General features: G+C 36.5%; 1 protein-coding gene across 1 annotated transcript; it reads left to right on the plus strand.

Annotated features, from left to right (window-relative positions):
- Positions 1-2,553: 2,553 nt before the first annotated feature.
- wdr95 (WD40 repeat domain 95) lies at positions 2,554-23,918 on the plus strand. Its single transcript, XM_017308170.1, has 29 exons — positions 2,554-2,712; positions 3,606-3,771; positions 4,804-4,857; positions 4,932-5,015; positions 5,709-5,774; positions 6,117-6,347; positions 6,883-6,968; positions 7,059-7,151; positions 7,232-7,277; positions 7,819-7,865; positions 9,113-9,230; positions 11,456-11,525; positions 11,903-12,143; positions 12,239-12,344; positions 13,513-13,664; positions 13,852-13,954; positions 14,510-14,616; positions 14,697-14,776; positions 14,855-14,909; positions 14,989-15,034; positions 15,362-15,421; positions 18,632-18,794; positions 18,874-18,969; positions 19,066-19,124; positions 20,231-20,363; positions 20,507-20,546; positions 20,965-21,053; positions 22,619-22,803; positions 23,089-23,918. Exons 1-29 carry the CDS (start codon positions 2,645-2,647, stop codon positions 23,095-23,097), a joined length of 2,853 nt encoding a protein of 950 aa, XP_017163659.1. The 5' UTR covers positions 2,554-2,644; the 3' UTR covers positions 23,098-23,918.

The following is a 23,918-nucleotide window of genomic DNA, read 5'->3' on the forward strand; positions in this document are numbered from 1 at the left end:
ACATTTCATCATTGCTGTTGTAAAATTGCTGTTGTTGTCATTTTGTTTTAAAACTTTTCTACAAATTGTCAGAAATGTTCTACAAATTGTTCTAAAAACATTTTAAAAAGTGAAAAATGAAAATATTTTAAACATGAAATAACTCTTGTGTGAAATTAAACACAATAGAAAGTATTATACAAAACATTATTTTGAATCAAAATAACAAAAGTAGCATAAAAACACATTGTTTGTAACTATGGTCAAAAAGACCCACTCACGGAAGACTGTGTAGTCAGTCACTCACGCATCAGAGGGTTAAAATCAAGTTCCAAGGTGCTAATTTCTCTTTATTCGTATGCCATTTCTTTTACAATGTGCAGCGTTTAGCCCACATTGTAAAAGTATTATTGCTATCTTGCTCAATAAAATGCTTGCTTTACTTTAACAGATCTGTGTACCTACTATTTGCTTCGTCTGTAGAGTATTAGCAGTGGTGGGATTCTAATGAAGCATCTCACAGAAGACAATTTGTCTCCCAACAACACTCAGCTGCAGATATCCTGCTGTACGACTAATTCATGGCACTAAATTAAGAATGAATGCTAAGACTTTATTTGCTTGTGTAAGTAACTCCATGTTAATACACACATAGGCGTCCCATTTCTATCTGGTTTATAGGCTCCTCTTCACATTCTGGACTTCTTGGCTCAACTGTATACAATAGGAAATGTTACTGGAAACCACATTGTAAACCTGATCACATTTACACAGGAACAGCCTCAGGATATCTGAGAAACAACCCACATCCCACTCAGGTCTGTTTTTAGACTGTGCTAGTCTGAGTATTAAATATCCGAATGGTCCTTATTTACATAGCCTTTAAAATGAGCAGTTTTTCCCCAGGATATCCTTGGAATGGAGGTTGCCAAAGGGATGCTCCACACTGTTCTGCAGTCTTTCCTCAGAAATATCTCACATCTGATTGGGAGACACACATGTAAGGCCTTCAGCACAGTACTGTTCCACCTACACTCTGACTTCAAAGAATCATCTCAACATACATCATACATGGTTTTGTGAGCATTGATCAAGTAGTAGAAACTGAGTAAAGATGAAAAAGCACACTCAAAACCAACATCCCATTTCTCTAATTAACTCATTTTCTTTTGTTTTCTGCGCTGCTTTTTGACAGGACATAATGACAACAAAATAACAAGATGAAAAGCTCGCACCTATGCGCAACAGGCTTCACAAACAGGCAACTCTTCCTACTGACTCTGAAATGACAGCCAATTACTGGCTGCCAAAGTGGAAACCTGAACTTTTGGCAAAATATATTCCAGAACAGCAGCACATATTATAGAGTTATCTGCCATGGTATAAGTAGTGTTTTTTTTCTAAAACTTCTTAACATGAATATGAACACCAGTTGTAGTTTTTTTATGCTGCTCGCTGATTTGCATTGCAGTCTCAACAGTTATTCAAAGACATGTCCACATTCAGGAGAGGGAGACAAATCAGAAAACCTATGACACATTTAACGGAAAGAGAGTCAACTATCCTGCACCTGTTGTTACCCAATGAAGGCTAGCATAATTTTCTTTCCTTGACACTGCAAGTAGTTTAACAAGTTGTTAATTGTAAAAGGTTGGTTTTCTTATATTTGTATTTCTTTCTTAAATTTGCAGATCACAAGTTGCTTTATGTAAAAGCATGCTCAGAAAATCAGGAATATCACCAATCACCAGATTGGCTATTGAATTGGCTCAGACCTCTCTGAACCTTACTAGTAAATTGGTTATTTTTGTGAATTTTAAAAAGTGATTCTTTATGTTAACTGAATGAAGAGAATGAATACTTCTTAAATGTTTTCACATTTATTACATTCCAGCCTCAATTGAGATAGATTTTCTTGGTGAGACCAGCAAAAAGTAGCTTGTCTCTACATCATGTTATGAAATAGTGACCTACATATCACATATGTTTTTTAGTTTTTCTAATTCTTTTCATTTTGTTGTGAAGTCCTAAAAGGGGTTTTAATGTTTTTATATTTTTTAATCTTTTTTTTAATTTTTATCAAAATCTCTTTTTCTTTCTCACTGTTTATTCAATGTCACATGCTGTTTTTATTTTAATTATGTAAAGCACTTTGAAATGCCTTACTGCTGAAATGTGCTATACAAATAAAATGTGATTGATTGATTGTCTCAATAAATGAACCGATAATAATACAATACCTTCATTTCATATAGTTTTTGTATGTGCAACAGTACAACAGTTTCTCATTGGATGAAAAATTATTTATTGATAGTATACAAGGCATGCTTATTATGTTTTAAAATTAAGCCACTGTGTTGTAAGAAAGCATAAATAAATATAAAAAATATTCTCACTTTCAGTTGTTCATTGTGCCCTGAGTTTGATGATAGTTGTCTCTTTCTCTGTATGTAAAGGGGCAATGCTTTGAGCTTTGTGGTTTCAGTTGTCACTTGGTTTCTTGGTTACCATCTACCACCTGCTTTGTTCAGGTGTAATACTAGATCCTGTGTCAGGTAGAGAAACGTGGAATGTGTTTGCCTAATGGCTGTTTGGTGGACGGGCTAAAGAAATTTTCTGTCCCTTAATTTTTCGATCACAACATCGTTAAAGATTTTTGGCAAGAATGCAACTGGAGAAAACCGCCCGCCCTTCATCAGCTTTAGGAAGATTGGAAAGCATACATATGACGAGGTATTCTTTATTCTCATGATATAGTTAATCATGTGTGGAAAAGAATATTAAAACTAATTGATTGGATGTTTTTTAATTGTTTAGTTGAGAGAAAAATTTCAGACCTTTTTTTCCTACTTCTGTTTAAATCTAAAGAGATGTTGTCTGTTGTCATGGTTCTTAAAGCAATACACAGAGTTGCAGGAAATCTGATCTCTGGAGAATACTTTTGCAACGTGTTGCAAAAGTATTCCTACCCCTTGATCTTTTTCACATTTTGTCATGCTTCTACAAACGTACATGCATTTTTATGAGATTTTGATGATGAGGCTCTCAGTTGCCCCTCTTATGAAGGCTCTCTGTTAGTTTAGGTGGACCGTGTAACAATGTCAGTTTTCTGTGGTGGCCTGTGTTTTATATTCAAAGATAATAAATTGAGCAGTGCTCTATGAGATGGACAAAGCTTGGTATGTTGTTTTGTAGCCTAACCCTGTCGTGATCTGTGGGACTTTGATTTTTGTGTTATTGTTATTGTTCCATACTTGGCATATTGTTTATCTCTGGTGTTTATTTATGTTAAGGGATTTATTTCCAAAACAAGCTTTGGAAATTGTATGTCCTTTGCCTTTTTACCTCACATCCTCTTCTTTATGTTGGTTGAGCACAATAACCTCAATGAAAACACAGATCTTTCTGGCTGTGACATGACAAATTATGAAATGGTTCAAGGGGTATACACACTCTGGCCGTATATTTCTACTGCTAAACACAATGAGACTCCATATCCCTAAAAAAGTTTGAATCAACACGAACTGTTTCATGAACTTCTTTCACCTTCTTTAGGTAAGCGCCATAGCAAGTTTGTCAAAAGATGCAAACAAACAAACATCTGACTATAATGTGGAATCCAACAGTGTCTTCTCTGAACTGGGAAGTACGAAGCAGAGGATCAGGATAAGGAAAACACCAGCATGGCTGGAGCGAGAGCTGCTGAAACACAACAATAGAAGACACTCGATGGAAGAATCTAAAATCGGGAGACAACTGCTGCACTGTGGATCTTCAACTCATCACTTTGAGGTACAGTCCTGAAACAAGTATCCCTGTCTCAAAAATCTTGTGCTCATTTAGTAGCACTGTTACTCAGTCCTTACATGGACCATCTGTGAGGAGCTGCGACGTTTAGCCAGAAGATGTCACTAGCATGCTGCAGCGCTTCTGTTTCCCAGCTTGGTTTCAGCTATCAGAAAACGATATAATGCTTTACTAATTTACATAAATAAAGTTCATGACCAGTTTGCACACAACCTGACAGTGCATCAGGCAGAGCAATCTTCCCAGAGCCCCAAAGCACTTCAAGCTATAGTTGAGCCAACCATATAAAAGGTTTCCCAGGAAATTTGAATTTGAGCTTCTGAGCTGACAGGAACGATAAAATGATGCAGGAGGCTGGGCTGCCAATGCATGGCTCAAGTTTCTGGGTTTCCATTGCAGATGTCAGTCACACTCTCCTGCTTAATGTAGCAAGCAATGTGCCATAACAGATTAAGAGAAGCAGGCTCAGGAGTTCAAAGTTATGCATCTCCTATGAAGGGATTTGGAAAGCAGTCAGGAATATGCGAATGCTCTCACCATTTTCATCACTTTGAGTGATTAAACAGTTATCTTACAAATTCAGGGAATACCGTGGGGAGACTTCAGCTCTAGTTACATCCTTGAGGAATTAAGCTGTTTATCCCTGTTATTTATTAATGGTAGATCAAACAGTTTCCAAGATGAAGGACCAGTTGCTAGGAAACAGCTGAAAAACTTAGAAGAGTTGTTAACTTGGAGAGCGCGGCCTGTTGTCTGGCTGAGGGCTCTGACGCGCTCGTAAGGGTCACTGATATGCAAAGGTGAAGCCCTGTCCATATCTGCTGATTACTAATGATCAAATTCAGTCATTAATTTCTCCTTTTAGCACTCTAACTTTATGAACCGCCTGGTGAGTGGATCTGTGTGGATCCGAAATATATATTCAAATAAAATCCTTCAAGGGGCCAAAGTGTTTTATGAAGTTATCTCTATAATTGTGATTAATGCTGTAACTTCCGTTTCTTCTTTTATCTCAAGATCAATGAAAAGATATCATTAGACGAACTCCAGGAACTGAAATTGTCCTTTGAGGTACTTTGAAAATTGCACCTTTCAAATTTTACCCATGTGAAAATTATCACATCACATATAATTTTCTTACAAAGGAATGTGACGTGAGTGGGGCAGGGTACACCGATGCAAAGAACTTTGGACATTTCCTGAAAAAGTGCTTGGATGTGTCTGACATGGTAAGACAATAACTGTTTTTATATCATTTGACCATAATCTCACAAGTATTGGCATACAGCCTGGAAGGTGATTTAATTATTATTATTATTTTTCACATTTTGTTTTATTAAAACAAACATTATTTCCATAGTTTTTTTTTAGTTTTTTTATGTGAAACACCAACACAAAGTAGCGTATAATTTTGGAGCACAATCAAAATTATGATTTTCTTAAACACAGTCAGGGATAATATGAGAGTTGATGGGAAGATCAGTGTAGCTAAATATTTTGTTATATTAGAAGAAAACCTATTAAAGATAGCAAAAGATTTGAGGCAGCTGGAGAGGTTCATCTTCCAGTAAGATAATTATCCTCAGCAAACAGCTTGACAAAAAAAAATGCTGTTCAGACACTCTTTATTTAATTTTACTGAGCCTGAGGTATTTTAAAAAGAAATAAAAACAAAATGTTTCTCCATGGGTAAAAATTTCATGAAAACACATCTCCAAATGAGGCCAAATCTAAATTCACATCAAACTTTTCAAATTTAATTTGTGATTTGTCTTCTTTTTTTTTTTCATTTCCAGTTTGTGTTGGTCCATCTCATACAGTCCCAATCAAATATTTATTTTTTTCAGTTTGTGGTTGTATCAAGGCAATGTAAATTTAGAAAAAAAGTTAATTACCGTTTTTTCTTTTCTTGTATCTCACAGAGCATTGAAGAGATATATTGTTTGTTTAAAAAGATTGATTACTCTGATCAAGGAAGGATTTCATGGGTGAGTCATATTCAAGTTCTGTTTGAGTATAAAAGACCATAGTATGAAATAAATCTGTAGAAAAAAAAAATGGCAATAATATTAGAGATGGTATTTATTGATCAAATGTAACTGGAACGGACATCAGCACAGTAGCTTGGGATATAGTTGCCTCTGTAGTGTCAAGATCACTGTATATAACAGTCTTTGAATTTTACCTCGTAAGACATCTTATGATACAGCAAAATAAGTAGTTGTTTGCACACGTGAAGTCGTAGATACATCATTAAAGATGTAAATCAGTAAATCTCCACATCCTTTGAACACTTTTCACAAAGGAAGTGGATGTGATGTGTAATGCAGATGGAGTTCTCCACCTATCTGCTCCAGCAGTACGAAGCAAAGATGGAAACTGTGAGGCGTAGGAAGCAGGTGGCCTTTCATTTGCCAGCCCTCATGAACGATGGCGGACATGGCGTTCCTGTAGTCAACATCCACCCCACCCACGATGGCGGCGTGTTAACAGTGAGAGAAGATGGATTAGTTTGTCAGTGGAGTCCTGACGTTAAACCTCGGAGGACCAAGCACATGTTTGTAGGTATTAACTTTTAGAATTGCTCTTGGAATGTTAACTCATTTATTAATTAAGGATTTTTTAAAAAGAAAATCTATTCTTAAAACACCTAAAGTAGTAGGAAGAAAAACATCTCATAAAACAAAAACAGAGATTATTTAGATGACCAATGTCTTTAAAGATATTCAAATATGGTTAGTGATTTATTATCTACTCTGACACTGAAGTTAATAAAATTAAGTCAATTCAAGTTTATTTGTATGACACATTTCAGCAACAAGACAGTTCAAGGTGCAATGCCTCATAAAACATAAGTCATCAGTTATGAAACTAGCAATAAACATTACATTTTGACAAAATGTCATCATTAAAATCAAGAAGAAAATACACATCAAATATGCTGAACAATGTTTCACTTACTACTGAACAGGTCAGGCCAAAGCCTTTTAAATTAATGGTTGAGAACAGAGAACAGTACAGATATATTGTAATGTGTTTTAAATAAAACTCTGTTCTCAATTCTGTTAAAGACATTTTAATTGGTCCTGTTTGTAGAGTCAGGGATCTGGCAAAAGAAGTTCAAAGTGGGTAACTGATTTCACTATGATGTCAGAGTACAACAAGCTGATGATCGGAACAGGGTGAGAACTTTTTATTGACCTCACTGATGTTTTTTTCATTAATAAGAGGTTGGATTTAGACTTAATCTGCTTGAGCACTTTATTTTTCAGGGACGGAGAGATTCAGTTTTATGAACTTTCCACTTTAGAGCCTTACTGCCAGATCAGCGGCCTGGAAACTATACCTTTAACTTTAAGCTACAGGTGAGCTGCACAAGATCTTAAAAATTCTTCTGCAGTTCTTTACCTGATGTGTATTTTTATTTTGTTTGTTTGCTGTGCAGCTACATCGGCTCTGATAAATGTTGTTTTCTATATGGAGACATGGAGGTAAGTCCTAATCAAATTACATAAGCAATATGCAGAGGTGTGATGTCACAAGCCATACTTGTAGGAATAGTTTTACTTCAGCAATGTCATACTTTTAGTTGAGGAGTATAATTGTCTTTTCACTTCAGTGCAAGTTTTGTTGGTAAAGGAAGACGTCTCGGATGCACATATTTTGTCCGAATGTTGTTTTCTGTCTTCTGAGCCTGTTGTGCCATTTGGAGGGCAACTTAATATAGTTTTTCTAATCCCTCGAAGTAGCTTGTACTTCAATACATAAGTCAAGAATGACAAAACACAGTGAGAAACTATTTGTTTCTACACCTTAATTTGCTCATTTGTAGGTAGGTTATTTATTTCCGTATTTTAATAGTTAAACATACCAGATTTTGTACATAATTCCATGTTTTTGCACCTTAGTTTGCACTGTTTAAACATTTTAAAGTAAGGTTTCTTTTACATCACTACAGATTTTTGTATCACTGTCGACTTCTGCAAAAATGCAAGCTCTTCACAGGAGGCCACTAATGTGTCTGTGTTTCAGGGATGTGTTACCATCATCTTGCTGTTCCCTGCCGAGGACACCCTCAGGTAATGTTGCTTCTATGAGGATCTAATACTTTATTAATATTCATTTAGCACCATTACACATTTTTATTCCGTAATCAGAACCGTAAGAGACATAAGTGGCACATTAATTTCCATTTGTATTGAGTTTGATTATTCTTAAGCAAAGTGACCTTTCACAGCAGGGGGCAACGACACTCAGAGGGTCCGTTCATGCACATTTCTACATCAGAATCAAAAGAGGATAATGAAAAACCACAATTAAAAAATAAATCTTTGAGTTTATGAACTGATACAGCCACATAAAAAAACAATTAATATTATTGTCTTAAATGGGCACTTTTATCAATGGTCAGTATCCATTGTTTTTTATTATTGTTATAATTGTGATGGTAATTAAAAAAATCATTAAGACATGACCATTAAAGCATCATAGATATTGTTGAACTGAAGCAAAGAAAAGAAAGCTTAAATGATAAATAGGATAACAGACTATGTGAGATACAACCCTTTAAAAAAAAGAGAATAGTAATTTGTTTTCAAAAACAGTAGGGACAACTTCTTAACAGTAATTTTAAATTTATGTTTTTGAAGGTGTGAAAGCAGAATGTCCTGTGTGTCTGAGCCTTAGGACAGTTGGAAAGCATCAGTGTAATTGAAATCACACAGCATGATAATTAGGAAATATGCAAATAAAGTAAGAACCTTATACCAAACACTTAGATCTAAAATCAGTCTGAACATAGAATCTGCCAAAAACAAATACTTTCACCTGTGGTTTTTATATTAGACATGTAATATATTCTCAAGATGCAACAATCTTTGGTACAAGAATTATCAGTAAATTATTATATAGCTGATGTTAAAATGAAAAGCTGATCTGAATGTCTTTGAACCCCTGGACATGAGTTGATATAAACTAGCTGCTAATCCATCCCAATTGCAGTTTTTCCCTAAATATTTTGAGGATCTGTTAAAAGGTGAACTGAGCCATCAAAAGTAGACTCATTCGCTTGACTCATGAAATGTCTTTCACAGCTGAGAAATTATTTTGAGGCTATACAGTGGATTAGTGGGAGACTTTATGATAAAAAAGTAGAGCCGATGGTTATGTTGCCACGTCCACACAAACACAGTATGTGATGGAAAATTATACCTTTGCCTCGCTGCAGGTCTCACCAATCAAACACACGTTGTGTGGTGTGCGACGCCGAGTCGGTCAGATGATCAGTTTCAAACTTGAATGAATGACTGAACTTCTCCTTTCACAGGCTGTGGAACAGATTACCAAAGGCTGAAAATGTGCCTAATGTTGCTATTAAAAATGCTGTGCTTTCCAAAAACGTGACATTTGTCAGATGGAAGGTTCATCATGACTGGGTGACACAGGTAAGGCTATGTTTGTTTTCTTTTTTATTTTGTCTCCTTTTCTTCTTTGTTTCAAGTTAATGTTAAATTTAAGCTCTTTTAAAAATGCCTTTCCAAATGTATTGACATTTTAAAGCAAAGTGCAGTTTTTTTTTTGTTCTTTTTGTAATCATTTTCAAGAAATACAACATTTTTGCTTTTGCTTTTTACTCTAAGAATCAATCAAAAGTCTCAGGAGGAAAAAAGGTTTTAAACATTTTTGCTTTAAATATTTTTACTGCAAAGTTAGTGTCTGGTCTCTCTGGGCAGAGCCATCTTGAAATTGTAGGAGGCCCAGAGAAGAATTAAATTTGTCGTCGACTTCCAGTTCAAATTCAACACATGCTGTGCATAAAATGCCTTTTTGAATTGAATAACTAAAAACGTACTTTTTGATCATATTATTCAGCTATGCTTGAGGGGCATGTCTTTGTTTCATTTGCATACATTATAGAGACTAGTCCCGACCAAGCTATCAATGATGCAGTGATTCAGTCCAGTTGGTCCCTCATGTGTCTTTAAACTTGATTAAAAAAAAAATCTGTCAAGCCAATAATATTTTGCAATGTCAAGCCTTCTTGTGTTTTGGATTTTTTCTTCATATGAAATTCTCTCACCTTTGGAGTCCTTCTTTCACCTTAAAAGTAACTCACTTTGTTTTCCATTTTATTTTCAGCCTGCATTGAGTCTTAATCCAAGTCAAATATCCGTCCACCCATTTTCTCTATCCCCCTAATCCTTGTTGAGTGTATGTGCCTATTTCTAGCCAATGGTAGAGAGGCGGGATAAACCGTGCACGGATTGCTATTCTGTCACAGAGTACAGAGGCACTCGGGACAGAACCATGCATCCAAACACTTATTCAGGATGGATCAGACCACAGGGCCTTCTTGCTGTGAGACAGCAGTACTCCATTATGCAGCTCCAAGTAAAACAAAAAAAGGTTATTGCTGGAGATGATTTGTTGCAACAAATTAAAAACTAAAGAATGTTTGAGTTGAATGATTTCAGTGCGCTGAGAAACTTGGTGTAGCTGCCAGCCCAACCATGTGTGGGGACATGGTTGGGGTGAAAGAGGGTGTAGGTCGGAGGATTTGTGTAATGCTTTGTTGGGCCTTCCTGGGGCTATCTGGTTGGATGGGGTGGCACCATGTCCCTCCTTCTTTGGTTCCTCTGCGTTCTGGCCAGGTGGTCAGGTGTTCCTCTCCGGAGTGTTGGACAGTCTTTCCTCCAAGGTTTGGTGGCTGCCGTGGTCACTTCTGAGCTTGGCTTGCAATAGGGAATGTGGCAGAGAGGCTGGATCAGGGGTTTGTTGCCCTGCATCTCTCCCTGTGCCTCTTTGGCCCTGGGACTGCTGATAATGTGCTTCACTGCTGCCCTACCTCTCTGTCTTGCATATAGCTAATCTGTCAGGGGGCTTAGAGCTGCTATCTTCCCTTTGTTGCTCTTGGGCACTGTGTTGCGAGGTTTCTGCCAATTTCACCATTCTAACAAGGTTGCACCTCCAGGTCACACGTTCATGCACACGCACATGCATCTACTTACATACACACCCATACACATTACCCTAATGCTTAAAGGTCATTCAGGCACCCGTTTCAATTTCATCAGTGTGGCTTGTCCACTAAATCACATAACTAAGAAACAATGACATGTTCCTTTTGTAGATCAAAACTTTTTGGATGGATAATAGTTTCTTTACCTGCTATGTAACAAACAAGTATGCTCATGTCTACTTACATGAAATCTGGTTGTATAATCAGTAATATTTAGTCATTTTAGTCAATATTGTTAATGTATAACACATTTTTGAATACATTTAAAATGTAAAATTCCTGTTGAGCGTGTAAGTCTCGCCAAACATAGGCAGACACAAATACCTTTCTTGTTAATTGTTTGTTTCTTGACATTCTCCATATTTAAATAATGACAACTAATACCAGCATGTAAGACCTGCAGAAATAAAAAGTTAAGCATACAAATTAATGACATGTCAAACAAATGAATAAATCAACAGGAAAACAGCAACAGAAGTTACAAAAGTCCAATTGTAAGTATTTTTAGTTCCAGGTTTATTCTCATTTTTTCCCACACAATCCTGCTAATTCTCTCTGAAGGAAAGTTCCTATGTTTGACATTTGCCAAAAAAAGAAGAATGATTTTAGTTGTGATAATTCTGAAATACAAACACTTGTCTCTTTTTTTAGGTAAAATATTTTCACAATTTTCAAGCTGTTGTCTCATCATCAAATGAAGATGCCTCTTCTCTTGTTGTAGGTATGGCCTTTTTATTCTGATTTCTGGCTTTCTTTCTTCTCACTATAGAAAATAACCTAGAATAGCAACTTAGCTATTGAACACTTAATGTTGCATATTTACTTTGTCCTCTGTAATTAAACATAGTGCAGGACACTGGTCAGTCTGCTTGGAGATCTGTGAGGGATGACTCATGATTACTCATCTATCACAAATTCACCGATCAATGCCAGTCTGTCTGTTTATGTGAGAGTGTGATCACCTTGTATGTGGGCATGTTCACTTGCAAGCTTGGTCATTTATTCTGATAATGACTTATCCTCGCTCCAGAAGCACACTTTGATTGATGCTAGTTCTTGTATTGTGATGCTTTTCCTTTTTTCCTCTCTCTTCTCCAGGCTGTATGCTGCCTTCAACAGATTCTGCACAGAAGCTTAGGGAGATCAGAGAGGTGTGCTACGAGGGTAAAAACAGGAAGATCCAACTAAGCTGGACTCCACATGTCCGCACATCTGGGGATCAGACCATTTTTTCTATCTACAAAGGTGTGAAGGCTTTTGACCTTTGTCAGAAGCACAGTTTGCTGGTGACCGGCGGCCTGGACAGACTCATACGCCTGTGGAACCCACATTTCTCAGAGTGAGGAACCTGAATTCAGATGGCCGTTTTTCAGACAAGCGTCATTAAAATTAAATTTACACCTCCTCCTCCTGATTCAGTTAATTTCTCCTTAGAAAACCCACTGGTATTTTAAAAGGCCACTCAGCTCCCATTTTCTCCCTCTGCATCTCATCAGAGGACGGCCGGATCTTTTCTATCTCAATGGACAACACTGTGAAGGTGATTCATGAGTATATTTCATTAATATTTTAATTAAAATCTGAAATGTGGAACGCATTTTAAAGATTTACATACAGACATTGCTAAAAATAATCCAGAAGTTGTAAAACACTCTACATATTTAACTACACTTGTTTTTGCCTAAAATAATCATGCATTTTACCTTTTTCATCTTTAAGCTCTACATTTAAAATACAGAATCAAAATCAGATCAATGTGTCAAATGCTATTTGACAATTACAAATATAACCATATCTGATGTAAAATGTACTTTAAAAAATGCATGCAGAAATATGAAAATATTAATTATTACCTAAATATTAACAAAATTAAATAAAAACAAGTGCACGTTGCAAAAAATAAAAAGTTTTTAACATTTAACTTTTGTATATTTTGTAACATGAATGCTCTGCAGACTTCAGTGGATTATAAATGAAAGACCGTTTGAATTTTTTGTAACATGAATACTCTACAGACGTCAATGGATTATAAATGAAAGACCAAAAGAAAGCATCATATAACTGTGAAGTGGAGCGAAATTCTCTTTTAAATTTTTCTTCACAAATAAAAACTCTGAAACTGTGACTTGCATTGGTATTCAGCTCCCCTGAGTCAATACTTTGTAGAAACACATTTTGCTGCAAGTTTTATAGGCCATCTCTCTTAACAGTGCTTGCCATTTTTGTCCATTCTCCTGTGCAAAATATCTAAAGCATCATCAGATTTCATAGTGACCTTGTAGCCACTTGGAAAAAAAAAAAAAACATTCACCTGTAACTGGGCAACCACCCGGTTTCATTGTGATTATGTTTGTTTATTGATTATCTCTAACAAATGTCTGAGGCCTCCACGGAACAGAACAGCCGTGTTTAGAGTGAGATTAAATTACACACAGGGGATCTCTGCTGAGTAATTAGGCAACCTCTGAAGACAATTGCTTGCATTGGATTTTATTTCGACTAAAGGGGGCTAAGTACAAATTCACACAGATATTTGCAGATTATTATTTGTAAAAAAAAAAAAGAAAATATAATGTATTATTCACTGCTTCACTACTTCTGACTTAAAATTTCTCCTAAATACATTGAAATTTTTTACTGGTTTTAAATTTAGTTTTAGCCTTCATCACATTAGTAAATTTTTAAATCTCGCTGTGCTCTCACGTCAGATTTGGTACATTGAAGATCAGTGTTGCCTGTTCACAGCCGACCCCACAGCCAGCGGGATTCGTGGCGATGTATCTGCATGCTCCTATTCCGCTGCCATGAGATCTCTGTATGTCGCAGCAGACCGCATAGCTGTTCTCCCCTTGATGCTGAGGTTGGTTGTTTTGCCTTTACACTGAGTTCTCTTCTATTTTTAGATACCAGTGTACTTTAAAGTACATTGAAAATGTTCCTTGGATGAACTGATATAAAGGGGATGACACATTTATATTTGATAGTGTCTGCTGCTCCCTGATCTTAATACCACTCTCATTGATTTTATCTCATCTTTGCCCCTTCAGGCCAAAACCTCACAGTCGCATCTCTGTTTCTCATGATGAGGCTGTAATGTGCTGTGGCTACAGCCAGGAGTTCCGGCAGGTTGTGAGCTGCAGCGAGGAGGCTGTGAGTTAATAAGTGCCGCAAAAGTATTCATACTCCCTTTAAGTTCTCTAACATTTTGCCACATTAAATTAGAAGCATTTGTATTTCTTCATGCGACCACAATAAGCCATACACTTTGTAAAACTGGGCTTTATGGACAAGTGGCCAGAAAAAATCTTTCACTTACAGACAAAAACAGAAGGGCTCGTTTTGAGTTTTCCTAAAGGCGTCTAGGAGACGCAGTGGCGGTTTCTGATATGGATAACATTGGCAACCATCCAGGGTGGCATCTTGTGGGGGGGCAGCACACAAGATGATTGTGTGCACCATAAAATAATCCATTTTAATTCCAGGTTGTGAGGTAGCAAAACACAAAAAATGCCTTGTGGGGTGAATAAGTTCACAGGGCACTATACCTTGTTTTTCCCTGTCACAAAATGTAGTGGTTGTAATGTAAAAAAAAAAAATTATTAAGGAGAAGCACATGAGTACTTTAGCAAGACACTTTCTTTTAGTGCAGAAACATGCACTGAGATAAATAAAAATGTATGTATTTTATAGTGTTTTTGGTTGTAGGTGGTGAAAGTCTGGGATTTCGATACTGGGCGACAGATTTTTGAGTTTACTGCAACACCAGACCTGACCAGCATCACCTGCATGGCATTAGACATTAAGGGAAGAAGGCATGGATAAGGAATATTTTCCCTTTTATTAAAATAAAATATGTACGCATCGGTTTTATAACATGCTGTTGTTTCTGTAGACTCATCACAGGAGGAAGTAATGGATACATAAAGGTATGGAACTTCAACAGTGGCCATTGTATAAAGACATTAAAGAAAGGTGGGTATAGTTTGTTTCATCGCTGTAGAAAAGGACATATATGAAAGTATATATATATTTTTTTTCATTTCCCATCAGAGGGTAAATGCCATCAGGTGTGTGACTGCACCTTTATTAAAGTTAAAGGAAATTCGTGAGTAACCATGTGATATTTGACAGTTGTTCAGTATAACCTTGATTCCATGCTGAGTTTGTGCAATTTCTGTCTGAAGATATGTGGTTGCTGTCGGAAGAGACCGGAGGATTGACATTTATTCAGTGAGTAAAAGTCAGACTCCAACGCATCTTATTTCTGTGTTTGTATTTTGAAATCTCGTTCCAGTAAGTTTTGCAATTGCACAATTCTTCCATTAGTTAATTTCATTTGCATTTTTGCATTGTTATTGGGAGCTGAACTTATTCAGAAGACAAGCAGGATTTGATTAGGAACTACTCAACCGAGAAAGCTGTGCACACTTTCATCTAACTCTATTTTTTTTTTTTTAAGATCAGGTTTTGTCCCCAATGATTTTACTAATCCTTTCTATTCATACAGGGAGATAACAAAGCTAAATGGCTTTTACTGAATATCTGAATTTTTTTCAGGATTCTCCTGAGGAGCTTTATCATGTCCAGAGACCACAGCCTTCATGGAAAGACGATTTGGTGAATATAAGCAGAAAGTTGGTTCAATAATAACTTTATTATTGATGTTCATGTGGACCAAAGCAATAATCCAGCTGGCTCTTACAGCTTTTCATACCAAATTAAAAAAAAAACACAGAACCCTAGTGCTGCGGATTTTGTATAAGGTAAAGAAGAGAGTTAATGTTTCATAAATGAATTACTATAATATTTACAGACATAATTATATTTTAATTTAACTTGTTTGTGAATATAATTAAATCCATCTATGAGAATCCCCAAATCGCTGCTTAATTCTCTCTTTTGAAGTACCCTGGTTACTTGTTTACCATTCTCCTTAAATTAATTTTTGATCATGACGATTATCTTTAATTAGTGGTTTCTTCTATTTGCATCTTCTGTTTACTCTGCGCTCTAAAAAGCAGTAAACATTGATGCTGACTGAGAATCTGCTCTCAGATATAACAGAGGAGCTCATTTGTACTCATTGTACTGTGCAGGAGAGGTAAAGCCAATGCTCCACCTCCATTGCTTCAGTTACCTTTCAACCTGAAGGACTTTTATTTAGATAAAGCGTTATGGTTCAGTCTTTGACACAGATTCACAGAGGATACTGTGTTTGAAAAAATGTCCTGAAAATTGTATTTTGGAGAGTGAAAAACTCAGAGAGGTTAAGAAGAAAAACTTTTCTTGTTTTCTCTCTTGTAGAACAGCAATGAAAGGAATAAAAAAAAAAAACAGCAAAAGACTTTCATCACCGCTTCACTGTTTTCTTTTGTCCAAGATTATTTATTCCTTGTTATGTATTCATGACTTCTTTGCACAGTCGCTCCCCTTAACTTGCATAAAAACATTTCATTCAGAACACAAATATTGCTTTTGTTTGGATTTCTACTTCTTTCATTTACTTTTTTTTCATAGTTAATGTGCTTCTTTTTAAATGACTGGATGCTCCAGTGTCCAATAAGGGTTGAAAACTCGTAATGATCATCTTTGTGTGTTTAATTTTTGCACTCTTCCTACGAAATACAAATTTATTTTGTTGATCAAATTCACAAAAGCTTAAATAATATAGGTCTTGAGTTGGAAAACTGAAGCTAGTGAAAAAAAATCCTCCAAAAACTACAACCAAAATATTGAAGGAATTGATTCTTTTAGTCTTATTTTGGTTGACTCAGAAATATATTTCACCATAATTTATGTTACCAGCAGCAGAATCTGCAGTGAATATTACTTCAAAAAGTTCTGTTACTTCTTGAGTAATTTCTTTGAGATACATTTAAAACACTAAAGTCCATATTTGAATTGACAAATACTGGATGACTTATGCTTTACGAACCACCCAATGCATTTTCTCAAGCGTCAGACAGCAGACGATGTTTCCTCTATCTGCTTTTGCCTCCGTAATGCATTTAAGTTATCTCTGTCTGCAGGCCGCTGCTCTCTCTGGAGGGAGAGCTGATTCTCACTAATGCTGTATGATCCATTGGTTGAGGCGACTTTCAGAGACCTCTTTTACATTGAGACTAGTGGTTAGATTCACCCACATATAAGCCCATTATCAGTTCAGAAATATTGCATTACCGTCACTGAGAAGCAAAGTGACCCCGTTGATTATCTACAGAGGGCCTTACTGAAACCTTTCATTAGCGGCTTGCAGGAGGAAGATCAATGGTTTGTTTTATATGTATGACTCTCCTTCCCTTTAGCCTCCATGTCTCACTCTCACTGTGAGTTTTTCTGCTAGGTTTTGTGAGCCAAGTTTCAAAACATTTAGTGTTAAACCCAGCAAGCTCTTAATCCAGTTGTCGTACACTTGAACAGAATATTTTAAGCACATTGAAGACTGTTTGGCATTTACTGTGATAAAAAAAGGACATTTTTCATGACTACCAGTTTGGAAAAAAGCAAATACACCTTTGCTACTTTCTATGGATTTAGGAAAAATAGCAGCTAAGTGATGCCAATCAAATGAACTTAATTATTAATTTTTATCAAGTGTGATCACCTCTATAATAGCATATTACACCATGCCTAAATAGGAAGACATCAGCAATGACTATTAGAGAAGCAGTTATGCCTTCTGATCAATCCAGACAGGGTTATGAGGCCATTTATGAACAATTTGAAGCCTGTTATTCTACAGTGAGAAAGGTCATTGGAGTTTTGGGGAGGAAGAGTTAAAGGAGGAAGCTTCTTCTCTCTGAAAACAATATGACACTATGATTTAGTTTTTAAAGTTGAATCTTAACAAACCAGAGAAGCTTGTGTTGTTTTACTGATGGATACGATCAAAATAGAGTTGCTTGGCTATGAAGTTATTATGTGTTACGAACATCGTAATGCTGTCTATTATGTAAAGCAGGTGTGAAATGTGAGGCCATCTTTTTCACCACTGAAGCTCGCTTGATATCAGCTCATCAATAGGGCAACGACCCCCAAACGCAGCAGTAAATCTACAGCAGAATGTCTAAAAACACCAACAAAAACCTCCATGATATCAAGCAGTTTTGTAGAGAATAGTGAATCAAAGTCTCCCCACAACAAGGTAAGAGATTTAATAAATCATACAGAAAAAAACAATTTGGAGTTATTTCTACAAAGCTACAAGCTATGGCATCATGATTTGTTTTGCCCAGGACTGTAGATAAATTGAAGTATTTTTCATCCAGCAATCTTTTCATCTGCACAATATGACAGCAGTTTCTGTTTTTCAATAGTAACTTCGAGGACTATAACTGATGTGCTTCATTCTATTAATTTCTTAAATGAAAATATTTTTGATTGACTTTGTGCTTGTTTTCATTACTCACAAAGATAAATGGGAAGGTGCACTTCTTTTGAACGCATAAATTGGAAACTTAAAAGATAAAAAACCTGTTTTCTACACAAAAGACAGATGAAGTATGTCAAATGTTCAAGACGCAGTAAACTATAAAATCTATACTTATTGCAGAAATATGATACTAACTCCTGAAAAAATGTTCTGCTGAGTGTTTGATAACATTTGCACCATTACCAACACAACAGACTTTATGTTTTCTGTCCACAAGCTGTTTTATGCTATTAAAAAGTTACTTTCCAGTCCGTTTAAAGAGATTTCTTCTCCCCAGCTTTAATGCACTTTCATATTTTGTTACAATGACTCATTGTGATAAGAACAAATAGTCAAATTCAGAGCTGTGGAATAAACTGAACTGTTTAAAAAGATGGGTTTTTCTCTGCCTGCAGAAAAATGGCCACACAGAGGACATCCTTTGTGTGGTGCAGTGTCCTCCCTCTCTACTGGCGACCGGCAGCTACAACGGAGAGATCATAGTTTGGAACGCAGATACCGGGTCTATAAACTGTCGGTTTGTTGGACCTCTTTCAGCTGAAGATCACAACACTAAAGGTGATTTAGAAGCTATAAGGAGAATAAGTTGCACAATAAAAAGGGATTAAACCTGTGAAATATATTTTTTTAACAATAGGGCTGGACTCAAGTGTTCCAAGCATGGTTTTTATCAGAAACTTAAGATTGGCGCAGCCGTCTCCAACTACTGCTCTCCTGACATCTGGAGTCAGAGGTTAGCCTTGGAAGGAGCGATAATGCATGACTTCATTTTACAACTTTCCACGGTTTATTTCATCACAGCTTTATTTATTCATTTGGTTTCTTAAAGGGTGGGTAAATCTCTGGGATGTGCTCAGTGGACGGAAGCTTGTGAGCAGCTTCAAAGTTGTGAGACATTTCAAATTTATCTTATAATTTTTTTTGTATACATTTTTTTCTTATTTTATTTTTGTCTCCCAAATGGCAGAAAAAAGATGTAGAAAATCCATTATAGACTATTTTGCTTAGAATTACTATTTTTTGTTGAGTAGTGTAGATATCTTTCCTGCAGGTAAATATTGTACATCTCATATTCTCTCTGGGTTTTGTGAGGTGGGTGGAGTTTGAGGCACAGAGAGTTGCTAAAGCTGAAAAAACAAAATGGTGCTATGAGAAATTCCACAGATGAAAGAAACATTGCAAAAATGTGTAAAATTAAAACTAATGCCACTGCTTAGTTTCCCACCAGGGTAAAAAAAACTCACCTTTTAGATTTTAAATCTTTATCAGGACTTAATAAGGATTGTTACAGCTTAATTTGATTTTAAATCTAGCTAAATACAACCCTTATATGAACAATAGTAAATTCCATGTTATATATTGCACTGTCACTATTTTATATAAGTCTAGCTAAAAGATAGAGTCAGTGTGCAATTCCCCTTTTAAATCACTTCTTCAGTCTTTCATTGCGGTGGTAAAATTTGACCCACTTTTCTTTGCGCAGCTTCAGTTCATTGAACTCTTGAACTTTGCTCTGTTGCAACACTTTGCCTTTTTATTTATTTATTTTATTTTTTTTTTTGCCATACCCCAGTAGATTTTCAGATAGCTTCCTGCCATTTGTGCTGACTGGTTGTGTTTAATCTTTAATGTATGTGAAACATTGTATTATTATGTCTGAACAATTTCTTATTTGTCTTATCTTTTCAAAAGAAATTGTTCCAGAACTCATTTTTTGTGTTCAGCTGTGACCTTTTAGAGAGAGGGATCTTTCGCCATACATTTTTATTTATTTATTTATTTTGCATGATCGGTTCAGAGTTCTGTCCTATCTTTCTCTCTTCTTACTCATAATGTTTTCTTTCATTTGAAAGAGATTGAGGTGGACAATAACTGTCTCTCTTATTCTATTAATCTTTGTTTTATAAAACTTAAATGACAGTTACAGTTTGCATTAACGGACTCATATGTAATGCTTTTTGTTTTGGGTCTGACATTACATGTGTGCCACATAGTCGAAATATCAACAAAAGATAACAAGACTGTACATCACTGATGAGAAGACACTGCTGTACGCTGCTGACAGGATGGGTTACATCTATATTTACAACATGGAGACGTTTGACCCAGAGCAAAGGTCACCCAGAGGTTGGCTTCCCGTCTTCCCTCACTTTTGACTTTAACTAGACCTGCAGTGAAACTGTGAGGATAGATATTGTTTATGAGACATTTTTCTCAGACTTTCTGTCTCTCCCTGTTGTTTTTTTGTTTTTTTTTAACAATTCACTCAGCTGAACATTTCTGGCGTGCCCACACCAGCTCAATTACCAGGTATGTAAAGTCCAAAAATACACAGGGTGCCCTAATGTTTGTTACAAAATCATCATGTCAGGTGACTGGTTATGTTTTTGTAACACCTAACTTTTAACTAATTCCTCCAAATTGAGCTAATTATTTCCAGTTCACAGTGTCAGTAGCAGCAGCAGGGTAATGTTGTTCTGCAGCTGTGGGCACAGTGTGGAACAGTGTGTGGGAAGGTCTTCAGCTGACAACATGAGCAACCTGTGACGCTGCCTTTAAATGCTAACTAGAGTTGTCGGGTTTTCGCACTTTCTGAGAGTATTGCAAAAATCTGACCTTTTCATTGAACTCTGTGTGGATGATTGAGTTTTCAGTAAGAAAACTGCCATCTGGTGTTTTACCATGGTTTTTTGTTTTTTTTTGTTTTTTTGTTTTTTTTCTGGTCCAGCTTACAGATTGTCACCAGTGATCAAGTGGTGCTTACCTCATCCACTGACCACACTGTGAGGCTCTGGAGTGCAAGAGGAAAATTTATCGGTGGGTGTCAACAGTTGCAATTCAGCCATTAATTCTAATCTGCTGTATTAACAATGACTCCCTAGCTGGACCTTTACCCCTTTAACCTCAACTATTTATAGTGCAAATCACTCACAGCATGTATCACACATTTTCTGTCAAAAGTATTCCTACTGTAGAGACTTTCTGTATCTTGTAATGCTACAGCCACAAACATGGCTGTATTTTTGGGGGATTTTATGCATGGAAAGAATAATGGTTTTTGAAACTTCAACATAAACCCTTTAAAAGGTCTGCATTTGCACTCAGGCCCTTTAATCTTATGGCCCTTAAAATAAAACCCACAACATGGTGGTGACGACGTTGTCCTTCAGTCAGGATGGAGAACTTGGTTAGAGTTCATGGGAATATGGATGATGGAGCTAAAATACAGAAAAATCTTGGAGGCTACAAAAGAATTGAGATTTGGGATAATGAAGGGGGGATAACTGTAAACACACAGAGCTAAAATGTGTTGGTGTAGGTCAAAAGATATGTGTGAGTTATAAGGACCTAGTCAACGTAAAGACTTTAACACAATTTAGGCACTCTGTTAAAAGCTGAAAATTGATGCTGACATAGAGTGTTGATTAAGTCTGACCAAGCTTTAATTGTTTTGCACAAACAAATATGCTAAAATGTTAGTGTCTAGATTTTCCAAGGTAGTAGGAGTCTTCATTAAAATACATTCAACTGTAATGCAGTAAGTTGGACCTTTAAAGTATTGACTGTGTGCTTAAATTGGTAGCTTCAAGGTGGTTGTACTGTGAAAAAATGTCAAATAAAATAAAGGTATGAATACTTTTCCATATGCAGAACATGTTAACCTGCCTCGCCTTGAATCTATTTTCAGTATTTACATTTTGAGTAATAGATATAAAACTTACACCTGAATGGATTTCAAGAGCTGGAGGCTGAATAAAAGCAGCCGATAACAAAGCTCTAACTTTGTCACACTAGAGAAAGATCTGCTCTAAACCTCTCAGCCAAACACGAATCAGTCATCAAGTATATAAATTAGGTGTCAAAAGCGTGAGAACATGAGCTGTTATCTCCTCCGGCAAGCCGGGAATGTGGCCGATAGGGAGAAGATTGACTGATCTCTCCAGATAGTGAGTTTAACAACTCTTGAAAGATGAATCCATATACCTTTAAAAAGAGCACAGCTGTTTATGATGCATGTTGCGATCCCACTTTGAACCATTTGTCAACTAAACACCACTCTATTGATTTTTGCATGATAACCAGGCAGAAGCAGACATTCTGCATTCGAAGAAATCAAACCCTCAGCATTGTTATTTTTTAAATGAAGCTTCAGAAGTAAGTCAGAAAAAATGAATTAACTTTTAGCAGATTTATGAATGTTTAGAAAAGTTCCATTTTTATCTAGGACGGCACAAAATGTTCTGCACGTCGTGACATATTGCAGGGAAAGTCATTCAGAAATATGACATTTTAATAAGCTGCAGTTTTACAGTCAAATTTGTTCAGCACCATTAAATGCAATCTATTAGAACATACGTTAAAATGTGATTTTCCATCTGCAGGGACATTTGGCCAGCCTGAGATGTGGAGCGTCCAGATTCCCTCATCCTGGATTCATCCAGGTGTCCCCTATGAGGTTCTGATTGATCCTCTCAGTGTGCCACATCATGATATTCTGAAGAGAAAGTCTCATCTCGCCGAAGCCATCACTTCTGACGTGACTGCGACTGATAGAGGGGAACTAAAGGTGAGCTGCAATATTTCAAAAATGATTACCTGAGCTCTTCCTTTTTTTTTTTGTCTCTTTTTTTACTGTCACACTGCACCGATGATCCTTTGAATTTCATCAGTTACGCTGACAATGAGGGAGATTTAGGAGCACATTTCACCCAGAGGAATAGGAGTCTGGCCCGGATTATAACCATTTCAATAGAACAGACCGCTCCACACATGTACTGCCTGTTTAACACCTGGCTCCAACTAAAAGCATGGATTAGTATGTGAAGGGACTGTATTTTCTGCTTTATTTCAGACTGTGTGAAGAAATTGACTGGAATACCAGCATACCATCAAACAACTTGGCCCTGAATGACTTCTGGACCTTGGAGCCACTGAATACTTGTGAACCACCCCGACTCTCTCTCTGGTATTGATCCATTTATCAGCCTCATGGGGGAACTGGAATTAACTGACTCAAATGAAAACATTTATATCCAAGCTGAGAAAGTGGGTCATTTGCAATGTTATGAATCAACGTATGTTTTGTTGTTTAACACAACTCGGACGTGGTGCAATAAAGCTGTGAGCTGAGAAACCCATACCATGGTGACCTCTGACCTGCGGAAACACATTTCCACAGATGTCCAGTTCAAACTCAGCTTAGTGACTTTCAAGGAAGCTTATTTGATTTCGGTGTTGACAACGTTTCTGTGTTTTTTTCATTTGGCTTGTGTGCTTGTTAGTATGCATTGCTTCAACTTCCTCCCAAAGTCCAAAGACATTGTTGTTGGGTTAATTAACCTCTCTAAATTACATTTAAGTTTGTGAGTGTGTGTGCGCATGGTTCTCTGTCCTGTGAGTCTTCGGGTTGTGAAGTACTGGGCATCAATGCCGCTTTTAAATCACCTTCAGGCCCCTAAGATTCCCTGTAACTCAGCATGGAAGCAGCTACAGTTAATAGATGGATGAATGGATAAAACCCCTAACACATAAAATTTGAATAAAATACACTTACATTTGTGACTTTAATGTTAAAATGCATAATGTCTCAAGTTATATGAATTCAAGGCATTGTAATACAGTATATATGATTTAATTATTGCTCTATAACAGTTGCATGACATGTATTTTATTAGCAGTGAA

The sequence above is a fragment of the Poecilia reticulata genome, linkage group LG13, assembly GCF_000633615.1.
Source record: "Poecilia reticulata strain Guanapo linkage group LG13, Guppy_female_1.0+MT, whole genome shotgun sequence".
Lineage (NCBI taxonomy): Eukaryota > Metazoa > Chordata > Actinopteri > Cyprinodontiformes > Poeciliidae > Poecilia > Poecilia reticulata.

Coding starts and splice junctions, on each gene's coding strand:
- wdr95 (XM_017308170.1), top strand. CDS start 2,645: ATGCAACTGGAGAAAACCGCCCGCCCTTCATCAGCTTTAGGAAGATTG. Junction 6,969..7,058: donor AAGCTGATGATCGGAACAGG/GTGAGAACTTTT, acceptor TTTATTTTTCAG/GGACGGAGAGATTCAGTTTT. Junction 15,422..18,631: donor CTTCATGGAAAGACGATTTG/GTGAATATAAGC, acceptor CTCTGCCTGCAG/AAAAATGGCCACACAGAGGA.